General features: G+C 40.7%; 1 protein-coding gene across 2 annotated transcripts in view; it reads right to left on the bottom strand.

Moving 5' to 3' along the window:
* Positions 1-21,366, bottom strand: part of ALK (ALK receptor tyrosine kinase) — a 313,072-nt gene that overhangs the window by 212,332 nt on the left and 79,374 nt on the right. For both annotated transcript variants that reach the window (XM_048296584.1, XM_048296583.1), the window contains exons 2-3: positions 15,192-15,311; positions 3,856-4,020 (exon numbers count right to left, since the gene is read on the bottom strand). In XM_048296584.1, the coding sequence (XP_048152541.1) occupies positions 3,856-4,020; positions 15,192-15,311 (285 nt within the window). The remainder of the gene's footprint in view (positions 1-3,855; positions 4,021-15,191; positions 15,312-21,366) is intronic.

Consider the following 21,366-nt stretch of genomic DNA (forward strand, 5'->3'; position numbering starts at 1 on the left):
CCAGACCAAAGATCCATTAACTTTCAACATCTGGCTCTGAAAAGAGACAGGTGGAAATACATTGGAAAGAATGTATGAACAGGGAGAACAAACAAAGTTGTCCCCCACCACTCCGGACCTTCAGGAACCTGTCGCACAAGGACTTTCTGAGCCAAAAAAGGTTCTGTAGAGAATTTAGTGGCTGTAATTGTTCTTCCCTGCATATATCCTGTCAACTTGCATACCCACAGAAGGTTTCAGCACCAACACTACCCTGGGAAGAAAGTTCCAGAGTTTCACTGTTTGTTAAATACTGAAGGATCTCCTTTTGTTTTGCCTGACATCTACTAATTTTGCTTGATGCTGTCCAATACTGTGTTAGAAGAAATATCAACTATTCCTTCTGTACTCATCCTTTCCGTGCTTTACAAACCCTTGGGAGTTTATAAACCTTTATACATATTTTATAAAGATTTTATAAATTTCTGTGATTTCTGTACAACTCTGAATGTATTCCTTTAGATGCCTCTTTCAGGCAGGGTAGTGCTAGTTAAGTGCTCCTAGAAGACAGCCACTACATACTTTATCATCTTTTTTTCCATTTTTTCAAAAACTTTCCCAGCTGCACTAAAAGATTTTTGATGCATGGGATCTAGAATAGAAGACTGAGTTCTAAATACAGCTGCCCCACACATTTATACTATAGCATGTTCCTGTTTTCTACTCCCTCCCCAGTAAGCCCCCCACGTCACATTTACTTTGTGACTGTTACTGAGGTGATGCTTTCACAGCTCTATTCTTACCCCTAAATCAGCTTAAGTGATGGTAACCAGGTCAGAATCTGCCTGCATGTATGTCAAACTCTGACTGTCTCCCCCACCACCTCAATTCAAACAATCTGCACTAAATTTCACCTGCCACTATTCGCTGGTTAAGCATCCCTTTCCAATTCCTTGCAACTAGACTTTCAATCTTTTACCCTGAATAATTTAATATCAAACTCTGCCACCTCACCATCTATTCCTATCCACAAGATCAATGATTTGTGTGACACTACACGCTGAACATGCCAAGTAAGTGGATTGCTCAGCTGTGACTGTAACCAGATGCTGAGACACCAGAAGTTTGTTCTTACTCTAGGAGCCTTAATCCATGCTGACTTCTTCTGATTTCTTGACACTGAGCTGTATCATGCTGCTGGGACAGGGGCAAAAATACAGAAATTCTTCCAATGTCTCTCTTTGGAAGATCTCCCAATGATTTTCTACTGAACATTTTACAGAAACTCATGTGAAGCCTAATGAATCATAGCAGAGGCATTTGTCTCTATCAACGTCTTGCCATGACTTGATAACCAAGTGACAAGGATGAGCTAAACCATCCCAAAATCTAGTTAAGCTATCTGTTTATCTCTGTGCATTACTGTCTGCAAAGGAGATGAAACAAGATTGAGATAATTGCAAGTACAATTTGCAGGAAACAGTGGGGGTTGGAACTACTGTGCTTAATTATTTCAGATTGAAACAGACCACACAACTATCTATGCCAAACAGCTGTAATTAAAGTGATTTAAAATAGAGAGATGCTAGCTCCAAGTGTTGATTTTCAAATGAGTCTTTATACATGCAAGAGTTACAGTCATCGATGAGTTGCAGACCTACAGCTCTACTGAGAAAAAATTACCACTATGTCCAACATGCCTGGTAAAAACAAACATACACAAGCAAATAAACCACACAAAATAATCCACCCTGATGCCCCACAAATCTAAATCCACTTAATCAATTTGACACTGGTTACCTGCCCCTCAGAATAGAAGCAAACAGCAGAACACAAGTTTCAGCCTAAATTGCCTATATTCCAGGTGAGAGCCCCCAAACTTTGGGCTTAGAAATGGAATTTTAACCCAATAAGCAATCAGAAATCATCAACTAATACCACCTTTGGTTTCAGGCTACAGTCTCCCTTTCTTCTGCTTTGACAGATACATAAAACTGAGTTAGACAAAGGTACAACTTTACTGAAAAGAATCCAAAAGAATCATACATTGACAATGTGTAGCATCATGGAGACCTGGCCAGGCTCTTTAGCTGGAACAATACATTTACTTCCTTGTGGGTTTTCCCCATTTTTTCCCCACTCCAGAGAAGTGACAGCTATTCTTCTCAATTCAAAACAAGGTTTTAACTCCTAAATTTCAGGGGCAGCCAGCTTGCACTAGAATTTAAGAAACAGAAGAACAAAACAGACATTCTGATTTACCTCAAACTTTCCCAGAACTGTATCTTTGTAGCAAGAAATTCAGTACGCGTGTGGATGTTCATTGATGTGGAAATTAGAAGATATTTGCATGCAGCACAAATGTGGTCCATCTGCTTTACACACGACACAGATCACACCAAAATGACTTGGTCTGCTGATGAATCAACAGGCCTTAAAAGTTAATTTACAATGGCTATCTGGGGAAAAGTACTCTACTGTTGGTATGGATGAGAAAACAGAATATGAATGAAAGCACCACAGAAAATTTCCTCAGTATTTGCCTGAACATAAGAACTGTTACAAGCAATCAGACTGCAGCTCTGCAAAGTCAAATTCTGTCTTTAATGCTGGCTTCTAAGAAAAGGATCCTTTCACTTGCAGCCTTCTGTGTAAGAGGCTTCTTGAGTCTAAACAGACTGTTGAATTAAACATCCAGTGATGAATGTAGTCTGCAAGAATTCATCTGAACTTTCTTTAAACTTACGCACACTTCTGGCCCCATAACATTAATTCATGTATTTTATTAGCACCGTTTATTCAAGTACTACATGAAAAATGTCTCTGCTTGCTTATTCAAAAATCTGGAACCCACCACTTCACAGCTGCTTTCCAATGCTCTTCAAACTGCATTTTAAAGACCTCTAACCCCTGCCACCGCAGATGGAATAGAGTATCTTTGTCTGTTTAGTTTTTCCTACTATGGAAACTGTTCCATATACCTTGTAATTTTTGTTGTCCTTCCTGACACCTCTTTGTTTTCCTGGATAAAGTTTGTAGCTTTAACTCCCCCATTTCCATTTTTGTAGGTCCATTCTGATCAACACCACCCTCTAGAGAAAGGTTCCAAGCAGGTGTCACTAAGCTGAAAGGACGTTAAGAATTTTTCTGCTTTTCCAGGATTAGAAGAGCACAAATATATCTAAAAATTTTTCAGAACTTACAATCTTAATGAAATATGCTGCTGTTCACAGATATGGTCATAAGCAGGAAAAGTAATTCCAACAAACCAAATCTTTTTCCAAGAAAAGAAAAAAGTCTGCTGCACTCCCATCTTTTGAAACCTCCTAGCTCTCTTTAGAGACAGGTTCTTTTTTCTTATATTAAGGACAAAGCCCATCTTTTGTTTTCTTACCAAACAGACAACCTAAGCCCTGGACAAAAGGATATTGCCTGAAATGGTCTGCAAACACACAAGTGGTAAACAGAACCTAGAGCAAAGACCAGACTCTTCCAAACACTGAATGACCTTAAACACAGGCACCATAGTACAGTTCTCATCCAAGTATCATCCATGGCATGGGCCAGCCCAAATCAGATATTACACAAGACTATATTTGATACTTTGCTTCCCAGATATACAATCAAGCTTGTCTTTAGATGAAAACAGATATCTCCTGTGCAGAACACGTTCTCCTTTTGTTTGTCACTTGGTTTTTACTCATTATCTGCTGAAGCAAAGGGACTATAGCTGTCTTTAGTACTTCAGGAAGACATGGTTGCCTGCGTGGGGTTTGGGGATTTTCCGTTAGGGTTATTTTGGGGGGTAGAAGCAAGGGTGTTTTCATTTTAAAACTAACCACAACTGATGACATTGCACAGTTGCATTCATCTTACCTTTGGGTGTGCTCTCAGAGTGATCTCTCTCGGGCCCATCCAGGAGGTCTAGATGCAAGATTTCCTCTGCACTCAGTCTGACCCAGGCGTTGTTGGGGGTTTCCTGATCTTTTGAGGTAAAGGAATATTCCAGCTCACAAGGAGATTCAAAGTTGCAGTCAAATACTGGAAAAAGAAAATGGACATGCAACACACTAGGTTAATTAAATCCCATGTCCTCTGTGCTGGAAGGTATGTACACATACACATGTGTATGCACACTCATTTCATACTTCAGTAAGTTAGGGCTTGGTTTTTTCCATAATGAGGCAGAAAGAAATAGGGAATTCCATAAACAGACAGGAAAAATGGGCCTGAAATGGGCCACACAGAGAGGTTAATTACGGAGGCAGCAGCAAATCAAAAGGAATGCCCAAGAGCCAGTAATTCCCCTTCAGGACAGGTCAAAGGGCAGCTCAGGCTGAAGTGGGGAAAGGCATCATCTGGCTGAATGGAAAATAGCTTAGTCAATGGATGAAATGGGACAGAAAGCCAATCTCTTCTGGGATGCTGCTTCAAATTCAGCCAGGACCATTAGAGTGCAAAGACTCCTAATGTGATTCATGCCCATGTTCCACCTCGGTGAGCACAGGTCTCTACAAAGAGAGTCATATATCCTGGGCATATGGAATATGCTGGAAGCCATAGGGACTGTACCCTGAGAGGTGACATTTTGACCCCTGGATTTGAAACTCTTTCCTGAGACAACAGAAGCAGCAGAAACCTAACTTGCTGCTGCAAAACATCAGTCTCCAGGCAGCACAGCCAGCAACTGCCTCCAACAGAGATTTCTCTTTCTGAGATGTTTCTCTTTCAGAAACCCATTACCCTGCTGGTACAACTATGATTCATTTCCCAGTGTCCAGTTTACCATCACACCATAGTTCGAGTTGCTTAACACAACATGTAGTGGCAACCTGCAAGGATTTTACTTTTAATTGTCAGGATCATTAATTTTCTGGAATGCCCTGTATATATTTGCTTTTGTCACCACAGTCAGCACTTCACACAATAATCAGTAAAATAAAGAAATGATTTCTGAACTAACTCAGTGTTTCTGAACAAGCTAGATCCATTTGAAAAAACCCAAGGAAAAAAATACAGCTGCTTTCGGAATCTTTTACACTTTCTTTCTGTCCTGCTGTGCTATGCAGGTGAAACAAATAATCTGAATTAGTGAAATTACCTGATTTTTTTAAACTTCAATTACTTTCTCTATTAAGCATCTAATTTCTTCTTTGTGGGCACAGATCTATGTGGTTCAGCCTAGTCTCCTGGTGATAAAATATTTTCTAAGCTGAAGGTTAATACTGTTGCCCTCTTGCTATGCTTTTCCCAGCTAATTTGCCTTTTTAACAGCAAGCTGGAAGGAACAGAGTCTTTTTTCCAGTTTATATTTGATTTTCTTAATCAGGTGCTTTATCATTCACTCAGCATTTTAAATACTTCACAACACCAGGGAAACCATATAACATAAGGAGTCCATTTACACCACAAACAGCAGTAACAAGGAGTACACACATTTCCTTAAATCCAAATGCACAAGCCCCTACTCTCTTCAGGCCTCTAAGTTATCAATATAAATTTCATGATGCACGAAGCACACTTCAATTTAGGCAGCAAGGAACTGTGGATATATTCATGGAGTTTATTACTGCAATATCACATCCAAACCTCAGACCACTTATTTCTAGTCCCTTAGATGGTCTTTAAAAAAACCAAAACCAAAACAAAAACCAAACACAACATTTTTTAAACTCTGTTAAGTGTTAGGAGTCTATTAAACTTTGTACCTAAGCCCAGATGGACAAAAGAGCAACCAAACACTCAACTACAGGTTACAGAACATATATTATCTTTACTAGTCACAGGGAACACCTTGAGCAGTATGTGTTTTAAGGCACTGTCAAAAAAAATACAGAGGGGAGAAACACAGCTCATACAAGGATTTTTTTGATGGAACTCACTGGATGACAAATGGGACAGCCCAGGCCAAGGACCACACATGGCAAGAACAATCATTTCAAATCAACTATTTCATTCTTAGTGCATTTCTCTTCTCGATCAATCTCATATATTCTTGAGCTTTCCAGCAGCTGCTGCTTGCTTCCCCTCCTCTCCTGCCCAGCTGCTTGGAACAGAAGCCTTTGTGCTCTCTAACCCTCTTGACCCAAGCAGAGAGGCCCTGCATGGATATCCTCAAGGAGCTCTCATTCTCCTCCTCCAGTCCCCCCGACAGTCTGATTGTGGTGCCACAAGCACTCAATAGCCAGCTCTGCTCCCCACTTCAGTCTCACTTTCCAGAATCCCCATCTCAAAAGAGAGCTATCAATCAGTTGTGGAGCCCTTAACACAGCAGGCCTCTGACCTACAACTGGTACAATTTAATTGGGGTAAGTGATTAAGTAACAGTCAAGTAACAGTCACCACATTGAGTGTTATGACCCCTGCAGACAGCTAAAGACTCTGCCTGAAGCGGGGAAAGTAAAGGAAGAAAAGGCAAGCAGCAATGCCATTTCCTTCCCTTGCAATGAATAGCCTACAGAGAAGTGGCCATGATCTAACATGCCGGCTGTGGTCACACTGAATGTCCTTTACAACAGGTCGTTCCTTGGAAGAGAGGGAGGCTCACACATCCCACAGTGTCTGTGAGTCAGTGGAAACACACTTGCAACTTTTACAGGATTCAATAGTCGCCTCACATCACCAGAATATCGGTACTTTTCATAAGCTCTTATTTAAATTAGCCCTGTATCAGACACAAATTTCAGTGCTATTATCCTATTCAGTACAAAGAAATGATGACAAAGAAATGCTATCTGATGCAACATAGAAAAATCTGTGCAAAGAGCATCCAGTCTTCCAAGGCTAACATTAACTTCCTACCCTCAGGCTTTCCTTCTTTCACAATGTCCTTCACCATTGACAATGTAATATACTTCATAAAAAAAGAATTATATACAATAATTTTTTTTTCCACCGAGAAGCTGGTCTTAGCTATTATAAGACCACATAAGCCACACTTGCAAATACAAAACCTTCATAATACTTGAATTGCTGCCACAAATCACCTGCCATTTTTTATACCACTGCATAAAAAAATAGCGTTTCTCCTTCCTTTTTCACTTTTGTCTTAACATTTAAAGGCTACACCAAGTTTATCGTTCTCTTGCCCAGTTAAGCACAGAAAGCAGTAGCCATGTGCCTTTGGAAGCAGGATAGCCATTCTGCCTTTTACTGAAAAGCCAAACACTGGAGGAAAGGCAATTAAAACTAACACAACTTATAGTGATTATTTTTTAAACCCACTATCAATATAAATTGACTAGACACAGAGCTTTTGGGCTTGAATACTGTGCCTAGTCAGTAAAGTGGGATCATTTTTTGTGATTTCTGATGACTTTCTAAAAGAGATGTCACAGAGATTTAAACCAAGTACAGGCATTTATGTCAGACCTATATTGACACTACAGATTCTAAATACTCTATAGGAATTTAAGCTCCTTATTGAAAAAAACAGCAAAGTCTCTTTTTAAATAATAAATAAAAAAACTCCTAAACAGAACAAACAACTCTTTGTCCAACAATCTCTTTTATCTGCAACTGCTGGGCTTGAGAGAGGCAGAACAGATAATTTATTAGAAGTGGATTTCATCATCATTATGCCTTTAAAGAGGAAACAAAAGTGATGCTTATAATGAAAATAAGATAAAAACCTGTTTAAGAAAGGCTGTAGATACAAATCAGTTCAGCTTTTGGTATGTAAAAAGATACAGAATATTAACTACAGACTGAAAAGCCAATTAAGCTACTATTCAGTTGAAAAGACACTGGAATCTGTGTTTGTCTGATTATGTTAGAGTCTTGAGAGTGTGTCAATTTATTTATTTTTTATCAACATACCTAACAACAATAATTTGTGCACAGATAACTAAAATATCTGGCAACCAGATCTGTTTCAATTAAACTGATTAGAGTTCTCTAATACACAAATGTCTTAAAATAGTAGCATAAGTAATACATCAAAACACAGTAATTTGTGGGAAGTACCCTTTTACACTCCAGCACATCAAATTATGGATCATTCATTTTTGGGTCATCTTGGATCATTTGTGTAACAACACATCACAGAAACATACCTTATTTAGAACAAAAATAGCCTAATTTAGAGAGATAGATAAAAAAACCTGTTCCTGTCAAGAATCTATTCTGATTATCCTTTCTTCAGTAGCACAACAAAAGATTAGGTCTATTTGATCTAAACCACCTCTCCTTTCAACCACAAAACTCTCACCAGCAGGTAGGTTTCTCTTAGACTACTCCCTTCTAGCTCTACATGTGTCTGACTTTAAAAGATCCTTTTCCCTCCTGGTCTGCTGACTCCTACAAATCACTCCTCAATTACTCTCAGGTGGGCACCCTTTTGGAAGGGTGTGGTTGCTTTCTCACCACACTGCCACAGCCAAGGGAGCAGGGAGAGGTTCTCTATTCTCAGCAGGACCAGCTTAGTGAGGTACAACCTCAGTGGCACCTCATCAGCTCACACATGACTAATTTATACTACATCTACAGACAAATGCACAATGTAAAGGTCACTTACACTGATCAAGTCAGGACCACAGTCTCCCTCAAGAACTCTTTCAGCAGCAACAATGAAGCAGCAGTGTAGAAACAGATAAAATATTCTTGCACAGGATGTCTTTTTTCAATACAAATATTGACAGATATTCCTTGTGGAGGAGACATAATTTAAATTGTGTAGTAGAGATCTGCTCTGCTGAGTGAGCTTTGAGACCTCCATCAATACCCACTAACCTCTATTTTACTCATGTTATAAAGCCTATAAGCTTTTAATTTATGACAGGGAAATGACAAATTGATTTTCCAGTTATTAATCCTAGTGACAGAGCCAGTTCCTAAAGCCTTCCCATTCCCCCTGAGTACAAAAGGGCACAGGGCATTCAATCTAAGGGTTTCAATTGCCGCATCAGGCCATTCTGAATTTCTATTCACCAAACCAGGGTGCACATGTGGGGTGCCACAAAGAAGCCTGCAGCGATAAGTATTTCTCCCTGAAAATAGACCATAAATAGGAGACACTGTGCTCTCTGGCTGTCAGCTCACCCGCCTGCTGAACACCCAGGAGGACCTAAATGCAGGCCAGGTCCTTGGAAGTGAGCATTGTCTTACTGGAGCAAAGAAGAGGTGAATTCTTGCAAATGAATTTCTGGTGCTATATTTCAGCTGTGTAACTGGAGATACAGTAGCAATTTAAAATGAGGGAATCCACCACAGGATGGAAGGGCACAGGAAAAACGGCCCAAAGGGGAAGGGAAAAGGTGTTGGCAGTCACACAAATTCAATAGCAAAAACAATTGCAGGGCTTAACTGCCTTGTTCCTGCTGAGCAAGCAAGTCTGAAGGGACACTTTCACCTGTTTCCTTCCATTGCCCAGCTCTGAGAAAGGGCAAACTGCACATTTTAAGGGATGCTTATGTCCCATGTATCCCTGCCAGGCACCCTGGGTCTTACCACCCTTAGCAAATGCCTGTGCCAATAATCACCACCTGCTCCTTGGGCTGCTGCTCCAGGAGTTGACAAATGTGAGAGCAGCAGTGTGGCCTGACAGGGGATGTGGGGAACTGGGGAGGCACTGGCAGAGCCCCCCAGCATCGCTCCGTTCAGCACAGCTTTGGGGTCCATCCCATCTGAGGCACCTCAGTCACCTGCGAGGTCAGCAGTGAGGAGAACAGCTGGGCACCACGCTAGCTCCTCTCCCTGCCCTGAGATGCAGCCTGTTCTCACCAGGGACCTGCTTTTAATTTCAAGCTACTTAGCACAAGTTAGCTTATCGCTCTCCGTGTCCTTCCTCCGCACCAGCAGGTCTCTGAGCACGGTGCCCTGACCTTGAAATTACTGACAGCTGCTGCTGTACCCTCACAGGGCTTCAAGGGCTCCTCAGAGCTTGCTGCCAGCAAGGAAGAGTTCAGTGGGGCCAGTTTCTCCCCAGCACCCAGGGGTGGTGCCTGCTGGACAGGGTCAGGGCTGGTAGCACAGCGCTGCTCGTCCCTTTGATGCCCACCTTGAAGGAAAACAACTCAGGTTTCCTTTGGAAGGGGCTTTAAGGTTAGATTGCATTCTGAAGAAAAGGTTTTAGAGGAGCTAAATATTTCCCCAGGGAACATCCCAGCAACACCCTGGGAAGGGTGCTTGGGCCTTGATGCCCAGCACAGAGCGAGCTGCCTGCCTCCCTGTGGAGCCCGGAGCTCTCCTCATGCCAGATGCATTTAAATGAATCCGCTGGGGAGTGAGCCACAGCTGATGGGCCACTGCTTAGAGAAAACAGCAATAACGCAGCTATTCATTTATTTGTTAAGAGAATTGTAAAAATGACAGCATCTACTTTATATCCACCCAGCTCCTCAGCGTGCACCAGGGGCTGAATCACCAAAATCTCTGACAGCTGCTTTGTTCAGTGGAAATCAAACTACAAAGAAGGGGCCAGGACTCCTTCATCAATCAATTATAAGCACAGTCTTTCAAGACAGCTACAGAGAGAGGTGTGAGGAAGGGGTGTTGGGAGAACAACTAGCAATAGCTCTCGTTTTCTTTCCTCCTGCTCCAAGAAGTGTCAGAGCTCATTATCCACACAAGAAATATTTGTCCACCAAGTCTCCCATGCATGCAGCAAAAACAATACATGAAAGTGCATTTCTAATGCCAGTTCTAGCCAAAAAAAAAGTACTGACTAACAGCAGTTAGAAAACATGCTCCAGTTGGCACAAAACAGTAGTTGGATGAACTGTCATATTTTGACAATTCATACAAGGAACCTCTTGCATGAATTTCAAAAGATCTCTAGAGAAAATGAATACTTGAGAGATGGGAAGAAAAGACATTTGTTGTCTTACTGTGTGTTATTTTATTATTGAAAAATGTTGAGCTGTCATAGACATATTATCTGCAGATGAAAGACAATATAAGGAAAAGAAAGTTAAAATTTCTCCCTAATATTCCTTCTTGCTTAACGCAGCCTTCAGTTTAGCTAGGCAGACGCTGCTTTTCCTGACTTTCCTCCCTTTGGATTTCACCACCACTGCACATGGCCAAAATACCAGCTAATTGTTAAACAAGAATTCCTGCAAACGTGTACAGGGTCACAGCATCTGCTATTTTATATGGAGAAATTCTATTAATGTGGTGTGAGTAACTGCTGTTAATTGAAGTCTTGCCCTGTTCCATTCATAACGCTATTTCCAAACTACATTAGATCTTCTAAGATTGCAAAAAGGATGTGTTTGAATTAAGATGATACATCACTTTCCCAATATCTTTACTAAGAAATCATTGACTCAGTTTTCCTCTGGGATGAAGTAGCATTCTCCTTGTTCCTCTCCTGACTTTATCTCACCGCCAAACTGGATCTTTCTGTAACAATCAGTTTGTATCCATACATCTCATTTATGCCATGCTGAGCCAAGAATCACAACACCTTTATCTTTCTGAAGATGTCAGTAGTAGTCTGATTTGCTATAGAATTATCAAACAAGTAGTCATAGGAAGCTAACTGTAACATGAATTCATCTGGCTGGTGCTCTCTTTCTCTCCATCTTCCCTTTCATTTGATGTTCAGACTCACTGAGTTTTGTGGCAGCAGTGTATATATGGTACCTAACTGATATGAATGAAATAGTGGATATGACCTACCAGAGAAAAAAATTTAATCATCTGACACCTTGGTGAGCAACTTTCGTGCCACTGAGCATCAAATACGCAGCAAGAATGACCCCAAATTACCCCATAGTAAAATTAGTCCAATGCATTTTTATTTTTTAGTCAGTAAATCCAATTCAGTAAATTTGGAACTCATCACAAACAACATTCCATTAGAAAGCGCAAAAAAACCCCCAACAACCCTGTCAAATTAGTTTTCTGAAGACATAGAGCTGAGTGAAATTATTAATGAGTTGTTAATAGAGGCCATCCTGTGGATTAGGCTTTTAGTACCTCTTAAATCAAAGCTGTGAATAATTATGCATTCTTGTAGGTGTGTGTTCCTCCTCTGCTGAACTCACCTTTTCTAGATGCTTTTAAGCACAATAGTGACTAGGTAGCCAAATTTGCTCTCATCCTGAGTTTTAGTCCCAGTTGACTTTGCCATCCAAAACACCACTACTTCCTAAACTTTACGGGGGCAAAAAAAAAAAAAAATCTGTAAACCATATTACCTGGGAGAGGTACTTCAGTACTTTGCCCAGTGCTGCTTCAGAGCAGCCAAGGAGTTCATCTGCTACTGGATAATGTGACAAAGAGACACAAAGCCAGCACAGTAATATACGAAGAGCTAAAAAGAAAAAGGCATCTCCTGTTTCCTAAATGGGCCAACATAGCAACCCTTAGCCCTGTTATTCTCATGAAATATGTTCTTCTTTCAGTGCAGAGTTTAGGTGGGTTGAATTGCATTTGATTTTTGCTCCAATCAGTAGCACTTTCCACAGCTGCCACACCCTGCCAGGATCAAGCTCCAGATGCAGAGTTGTTGCCTGGCCCAGGGAGATGGAGAGGATGAGGCACAGAGGGGTGTGTTAACTGCATGAAGGTCTGGAGGGGCAGCTGTCATCTGGAACTCCTGTTACACAAGCTCATAAGATTTTATGCAGTGGACAATTGATTTCTTATGGAATACCTGTACAGAAGAGAAAAATTAACATTCAACCACCCAGGACAAGAAATGAAATATGTGGCTGGGTGCAGTTACTCATGTAAGCCTCAGGACAGAGATCCATCAGATCTGCAAATGGGAGATTAATATGCTACCATAAGTCCACATATGCAGAATGCATTAGAAGCTTGTTCTAGCCACAGGAAACAGTCTGAGTGTACCTCAAGAGAACAAAAGGATATAAAAAATTTGGAGATTTAAAGTCTCTTCCTGCCTCACAGGTTGAATTCCCAGATAATTCTGACTTCACATGTGATTTTTACTCTCTTTCCTGAAAGGCAGGTGGATTTTGCATCTCTGAGATGACTGATGATTAGTCAGTGCTAGGATTGAGACAAATATAAAAAATCTCTGGACAAAATAGAAAAGAAGTCTTGTGAATGCACGACTCAAGTATCTTGTGGTGCCAGTGATTATCTTTTGGGATTGCTGCATTTGGTTTCAAAGATATCATCAGGCGCTGTTCCTACCAGAACTACCAGAGAGAGTCAGTCAGAATTTTTAATTCTGAGCAAAAGAGAAGAGAACTTAGTTTGGCAGAGGAAGAAGGACACCACGTACCAATTTACTCACTCTTTCAGAGATTTCTCCAGTAGCAGAACACAGAGAAAGTGTAATTAAGACAACTAATATTGCCCCACTCCAGCAAGGTCAGCCAGTTAATTAGATGGGTCCCATCAGATGATTAGGCAAACAAAATTCTGATAGAAGTTTTACTGAGCACTCTGTAATCAGTCACACTGGGGGCAGTAAGGAAAGCTGACAGAAGAAGAAAACACTCTAGCAGTAAAAGGCTGCTGGGTTTTATTTCTGCTTATGATTTATTGTGTGATTTTGGATTAACCACTAATCAGAAGACTGGGTCCTGGGACAAGAGTACTCGCCTAGAGCTTGGATGGTCTAACCTTGTCTTCTTCCTCACTCTGCTGAGTCCCTGCATGACCACCTTCACAGAGCCATGTAGATCCAGGGCCAGTAAGCAGCCACTGAAAGGAACTGTCCACCCTGTCATGCACAGAGCAGCTCTGAACAGAATTCCATCTCCCCGGGAAGTTTACTAATAAACATTGCAGTGGCTATAAGCTGAAGGTATGCAGAAGAGTAAAAGTTGTAGGTAAAAAGTGTCCTCTTAGTCTTGGGCTACGCCTACAGGTTCTGCTGCACATACACACATCAGTCCCCTGTGTACTGCAAATCTCAAGTGGCAGGAAGTGTCTGCACAGTGATGCTATGGGGTGTTCCAGACTGAAATGTGTGGCTTCCAGGGCTACTGCTACCCTTTATTTAAATTTTTGTAAATGTTAAATTGCAAAGCTAGAGAAAAAAAATTACCCCTGCCCCTCCTCAAGATTCTCCAGGAATTTCAAGGTGCATATACTGAATTACACCTGCTGAAGAAGAAAACAATTTAGACTTGTCCTGAGTGAAGATTGTATTTTGTGTAACACCTCATCAAACTCCTGCCTTTCCTTGCAAAACAGATGGTTGGAATGTGGTAGAATTTGGTCTTGTGCAATCAGCTAAAATCATCATAAATCATTTCTGCTGAGATGCAGTACATTTATCTCCATGTGATGCTGTCACATGGAATCAGTGCTCTTAGGTTTTAAGAACAAAGCCTTCCCTTAGAATAGTATTACTGAGAAACTGAAAGAGTTTAGGAAGAGGTAATAAAGGATAAATTAAAAATCATTCTTGCAACTTCTGAGAAAACCAAGTAAGGGAAAAAAGATTGTACTACTGTTGCTTCCAAAATGAAATTGGTGTGTCCTCATCACTCAAGCAGATACAACAGCTAGGAGCAGATATCGTATGCCAGTGGAAAGAATATATATTGCACACATAAAAGGCTGCAACATAAATTTGAAGAAATATGGGGCTCCTTCATATAGGTAGGTCAAACTTTTCCCTCAAGCAGATAATTACAGGCTTGGGGTGAGTAAATCTTATTAGCCTCTCAGCACCTTATCTCCCCACATAGAGACTGGTAGTAGATATATAGTAGATATATTCTGCTGCAGTCACTTTCTGGATTGCACGTTAGATATTGCCTTGTGCAGTCCAGCCCGAACTACGGCCATCGTACTTCACAGTGGAATGGCTGTGGATAGCCAATAAACAGGTCATACCAGAGAACAGATGAAAACACATTCCCAGATTTTGGAAGGGATGGGTGTTAGAAAAGGAGATGGAAAGCAAAAAGCTCAGTACACAGCTCATCTCTTTATAATATTGGTGAATTTCAACACACCACTCAAATATTACAGTCTGGGACCTTGTTTTTGAGGGAGCAGGGCAGGCTGGGGTAGTCAAGGTCACCAGGCACCTCCATAGAGATGGCAATGACCTCAGGCTGGGCTGGGCTGAAATGGGACTCCTGGGCCCTTGGGCATGGTGGGGGAACACCCAGGCGCAGCTGGGAAGGGACACCAAGGCTTACTAGCCCCCTCAGATGCTGGCAGTATGGATATTTTACCACAAAACATTTGAGTTGTGTTGCTTTACTCCAGTATTACACCAAAACCTTAGGCAGGTAGTTGCAGCCTCTTGAGGATAACATATTCATGCTACTCACTGTGTCGTCCTCTGTGGGAGAAGAAAGGGGATGTGTCTCTCATGACCCAGGTCAAGTTCCAAGCAGAGTAACCAGGAGGAAGAGAAGGGCTCCTTGCTGGGTGATCCGAAGGGCTCAGACCTTTCATTAAAAAAAAAGAAAGCCAAGAAAGAAAAGCCCATTAAGTATGATGTAGCTGTTTGCATGTTACACATCAAATGCAAAGAACTTAAGCAGCTTTATTGACCATATGCAATAAGCACCAATTTTCAACTACTTCTTGGTTGGTTCTTCCTTCCTGATACGTGCATGCACAGGGACACAGGAGAGTCATTGCTTTACAGTGCGAAATTATCATCACCTAGAAAAATTGTCAAGTTTCATCTCACATTGATTCTAAGTTCTCTTTGACCTTTCTGTCCCCCAATTTGGATTTTTTTTAAGTTCTGCTAGCATAAGGAGATCTCGTACATGAACAGGCAAACATGTACCCAACCTGTGTTCAACAACCCAATGCATCTCAAAGATGCTTTCGGTGATTTACATTACTACAGTGACCCGGAACAGGTGAGTTCTGTACACATCTGCACTAACTCTGCAAGACCACAATGACATTAGAGGTGTAAAGAGAAGCAGTGTCTGAAATAACACAAGCTCAATGAGCAAAGTGGAATACTGCAAGCTTTGAAAGTACAAATTTTCCCTGTGAATGTTTAAGTTGGGTTTTCTGAAGATATCAGGATCTTGGTCTCATTTTTTGAGATCCTCAGAGGAAAGGTAGGATTAACTGTGTAGGAATACAGGCAGGAAAAACTTCTGGTTGGGAAATTTGATTGATAAAAAAAAAAAACAAACCTCTGGATTTCTGATTCCTCTACAGAAGCCATAAAAACCCCCAAATTTAAGGGAATAATAATAAACAAGGTAAACAGATGAAATCTTGGGGAAAACACGGCTTTGATTTTGTAAAAGCTCTGCTTAGCCCTACTTCCCACTTCCACCAAAAAAAAAGGGGAAGATTTCAGAGGGACTTGTCGGAAGCTTAAACACAGGGTGTTAGTTGTGCCCTATCTCGTTCTCAGTGCAATCTCATTTTTAGCCCACTCTTGTAAGTGAGTAACTACAGCACAACCAAGAGAAAAATAACCACTCTCATGTAAGAGCTGTAACTCTTAGTCCTCGCTTAGAGCAATAATCTTCAAGATAAAAATGGACTTCCCACTGTATTGTAAGACATTCTTGAGTGGCAAAAAATGCATATCCCTAATGGCTCAATTAAACCTGGTCTCTATGCTCAGCATAATAACTAAATATCCCCATTGTTGTTTAAAATGTGGCAACACAGAAGATCAGGCCAGTGATTTGTGAGGGAAAGTAGCAAACCTGGTGTCCTGCCTGCAGCTGTCATTGATGAAGTGATAGGTAACCATGGCTTTTCCTCCCTAACATCAAGACACGTCTTTCAGTAGTCCCTGATAAAGCTGCTTGTGGAAAATAATGTCAGGTTTCATTACAACAGTTACAATAACTGCTAAAAGCAGATTTTTTTTCCCTACAAATGTGCTTCACTTTGATGCTACTATAAAATAATAAATAAAAGGATATTAATAAAATATCAGCCCCTGAAATAAGCTGGTTTTCAAAGCCATGTGTGTTTTGCCTGATGTGAGATGTCGGACCAGTGTCAATATCCCTGTTTTATAACATCTGTACGCAGTGACTCTCCAAAAGAGGGAATGATTTAATATCCTGATCACAGATCATTAATCTCCCCCAGCAAGAACTCCGGGGCTCCTTTACCCCAAACAGACACAAATGCATGCAGATGTCTCTCATTTGGTATTACCAGAGAGCCAAGACCTTGTGTTGAAATCCTGTGAAAACTTCACAAAAACCTTAAAAACTGACCTGCTTCCCATTTCTGTTCCCATGGCAAAATAATCTGATAGAGAGTCACTGAGGTGCATTTCTCTCCCTAATGCTTCAGTCACAGAACTTAAAATTAAATCTCTTCAGCTACCCTGACCAGCCTTACCTGGGAATCACTGCCACGGGAATCAGCACTGCAGCAATCAGCTGCAGTACTCCAGATTCCCTGGCACTTCTCACATTCCAAAAAATGCCTCTCCATATTGCATTCTTCAGAAATCCTGCCTACCTTCAGCCTCAGCTAAGTGGAAATGTTCCCTCTGGCACCAATATATGCAGTAAATTGAGATAAAAAATGAGGTTGAACATCTGAGCAGAGAAGACAAGGCAGTCCAGGCACCTGGACCTCCCCTCAGCAGCAAGAGGTCAATAAGAGATAACCTCAAAAATTGGAAATTTTTAGTCTGTTTTTAAAGAATGAAATGGATTCAATTCGATTCATTTTAACCTTAGAACTATTTTTTCCCTCATTCTATAAGGTTAATTTTGGAACTTCATCTCAAATGGTTTGCTTGGGCTATTGGTCTGAACTTGAAGACAAGAAGATTGTATCAGAAGTTATGAATCTTTCCCTATTAAGTTATGTTCCAAGAAAGATGCTGGGTAAAAGGTTTTTGTATAGCCAAGAGGCTACTCTTCACAGTGAGGAATGATTTGATTTAACCATCAGCTGTAGGTTAGGAAAAGGAGAGACCTTTCCTCTTCCACCTTCAGGGCATTTTACGTCCAGAAAGATAATAATAGGAGATGATTTCAGCTAAATAAATTCTTCTTGGGCAGCAAGGGTAATGCAAACGTAGACCAGATTCTAACCCTTTCACAAAATAAAGGGGTTTTTCCCTCTCCAAAATAATTCAATTTAAGCCAAAAGGCACTGAGAAAATGTGTCTCCTTCTTTTTAGATATGCTGACCTCCAATTCCAATTGTTTGTATCAGGGTACTCTGTCACTTGTCAAAGTAACCCTAACCTTTAAAAAAAAATTAATGGATTGGCAACTGGAAGCTGACAACTCCATTTTTAGTAGTCAGACATATGGCGAGGTACAAGAGAGGTTTCTTTGATATTCCTGCCTGAAGACATATCCAGGGCCAAATCCTGGCCTAAGGTGCTCCATCACAGCAAGAAACACGCACCTGAAGAGAACATTAGACATTTCTGGTTTTTAAACTTGTGTGAAGGTATCTCCTTAGGGGATGTGAAATTCATTCAGTTCACCAGGAGTTTCGGTTAAAAAAAAAAAATAGAAACGGGCTCATGTGTACTGAAGTCAAGCCTTAAGGCTACAAATTCATTAAATAAAATATTTATGTATTATTTTAATGAAGAATACCTCTTTAATAGAACAACCCTGCATGCTCACATAAAAATGGAACAAGAAAAGCTTTCTATGTGGGTAATTTCTAGACAAACAGGATTTCCTCCCTTTTTTGTCTTTTCTGGGAGAAGGAAGAAATACCCCCAGCAATTAACATATGTAATTTTCTAAAGATTCATGTAGTGCAGAAATGTGAATGAATTTTTAACAAAACACTCAAGCCTTCTTTAACCAAAAAATGCTCCTCCATGTAACCAAATATTGCTTATTACTACCTTTGGATATTGCTTGATTACTCAGCTCTCTCACTGTGCTGAGTCTGTATTTGCAGTTTCTTGGTGGTAAATCTGAGGTAACAGACCAGCATGTACCTGTCCTCTAGATTTCAGAGTTGCAACAGTGTAAGATAATAACTGAGATCAACATGTACTTTCAGCTACATCTACATCTAAAAAAAATCTCAAAATCACTCATGTTTGTTTGTGTGGAAATCAAAAGTCAACATTAGTAGTATTTGTGGCTCTGATTTATAACAGCCATGAATAGTTATTAGTAATTATTACAATAACGTGTTTAGAAACAGCCACCATTAAGATCCGGATTTTCCGATCCCTGGGAAAGCCTGACATTTCAGAAAAGATTATTCCAGTTCTAAGAAAAAGGTGGAGATTTTCCACAGAAAGGATATTACCACATTAAGATCTGGATTTTCCAATCTCTGGGAAAGCCTGACATTTCAGAAAAGGTTATTCCAGTTCTAAGTAAAAAGTAGCAATTTTCCACAGGAAGGATAATAAGCAGTTATCTTTCCACTATTAAGAAAAAGAAGGACTAACCTACTCAGAACCAAGGCAACTTCATTTCATTAAAACAAAAAATCTCACAGAGAGCTGACTGCCCCAGGTAAGGAAACCTTTGTAGACTTCTCCTATGAACCAGAGGCAGGCCAAAGGCATTTTTGGGTAGAAGCAGATCCAACACTGCAGGATCCTGAAGCCGAACATCTTGATCTTGCAAAAGTCTCAGGACCCTGTCTTTATCAAGCCTTGGCTGGCTGTGACCAGCAGGGTATTCAGGCTTGCCTCTGTCCAGCTGGAAGTGTAAACTCCAGAAGCCTTCATAAACAACTGCTGAGCTCCTAGCTCCACAGAAGTTCTTGGTTTCTGTTTTCTGGAGGGTATCCTTCCAGCCCTCACTACCCTCCAGTATGCAAACTGGAGGGAAAAGATCTCCTGAGAATTCCCACTCAGCTTCCCAACTGATCTTCACAATCACACTAATAGTACTCAAACCACTTAGCAGCTTTCATTTTTCCCCTCTTCCCGTCTACAAACATACTCAGTCACCCATGAAAGGGCAAAAACCACATTTTATCGAGGTGACCAAGCAACACCAAACCCAAAAAACAGCCGAAGTAAACACTTTGTGAATAATCCATACACTCAACCATGCTCATACAAATCATTGTCTAAATGAAATTTAGCAGTAAAATTCAAATTGTGTTTATGGTCCTGATGGAGAACAAGGCAGAGGGCAAGGTCTTTCCATGCAGTTTCTTGCTCTGAGTAGTTGGTAAGCTCTTCTTACACTAATGGGTGGATGTACTCCAGGGGTTTTTTTCACTAACCTTTTCAACAGTATGAAAATGTTCACTGACAGTCTGTCAAGTTTATCTTTTTCAGCTGGAAAATATATTTAATAATGCATTATGTTACAATGATTTTATGTCATATTGAAAGCCTGATGAGTGCAAATAAACTATAGCTTGTGTGTGTCACAAAAGCTGTGCTGGATTGCTACAGAGAGAGAATTTGCATCTAGTGGGCTGTAGCAGACCTGTTGATAGTGAATTCAGTCTGCATGAGGCACAGGAGGGATCAACAATCTTGACTGGCAGGTGCTTGATGAGTAAATCTGGGAATAACATACACTTCCTCTACATAAAGCATGTGTCTCTAGCAAAATTGTATTAACTCAACCACTAGGTTATCCTTCTGACCCTGACTACTTTTTTTTCCATTGCAAGCCTTGTTTAAAGTTTTCTTATAAACCCTTTCTGTTAGCCATGTACTTCTTCCCATCTCCTTTTCAATTGGAATATTAACTTTTGATTGAAAAAACCCAAATGAATCATAACTGATTAATCAGCAAGTAAGTCACAGCCCCATTCTTTTTCTACTGACAAGGCAGTTCCTCTACCTACCATAACCCATAAACATTTATTGATGCAAGGAGAGTCTGTGCTAGGTCTGGGAGAGGTGGTCTGAACAGTGGACCTGTAGGAAGAGGAACACGAAACACACAAACTGCAATTTGATCAAGACATTGCAATAGGGAAATATTAGCTAGGTATAATGTGCTGCTGCTCATTACAGGAAAAGAAATAATATGTATTTCCATACAAAGAGCATTAAAATAAACCAATTACGATGACCAAGCTTATAATAACTAGTACAGTTTAAAAATGTACTGCCATCTAGAGCATACTACTGCATCTCAGGTGCTCTGCAGCTGCCGAAGACCTGCCCAGTAAGACACCACAAACAGCTATGATTCACTGATAAAGAGCTCAGGGCCTCAATTACAGACTAGGCTAGGAATGGCTTAATGCTGTTACTCATCTGTGTGCGCACAAGAAACCTTTAAAAAATCCAACTGCAGGCTGAGTTTTGCAGTAATAATCTTTTACAGCACAATTAAGCACCTCTGTGGGCAACGCAGAGGAAACAAAAGACTGAGTGTTAGTAATTGAACTGCTCTTAACTCTGGCTCAGAGCCTCAAAAGCTGAGGCTGCTGGCAGGACTACATCAAGGGATGTGCTTCTCTGGCTTCTCTAGCCTGCAGCTTAGCTAAACAGGGGGGAAAAGCCCTGCAGCAGCAAAGCTCCATGTACAAACACGTTCTGAATTTTAGATGCTTGTGCTTTGTATCAGCTTTTAGACATTTTAG

This window comes from Corvus hawaiiensis, chromosome 3 (genome assembly GCF_020740725.1).
Source record: "Corvus hawaiiensis isolate bCorHaw1 chromosome 3, bCorHaw1.pri.cur, whole genome shotgun sequence".
Taxonomy (NCBI): domain Eukaryota; kingdom Metazoa; phylum Chordata; class Aves; order Passeriformes; family Corvidae; genus Corvus; species Corvus hawaiiensis.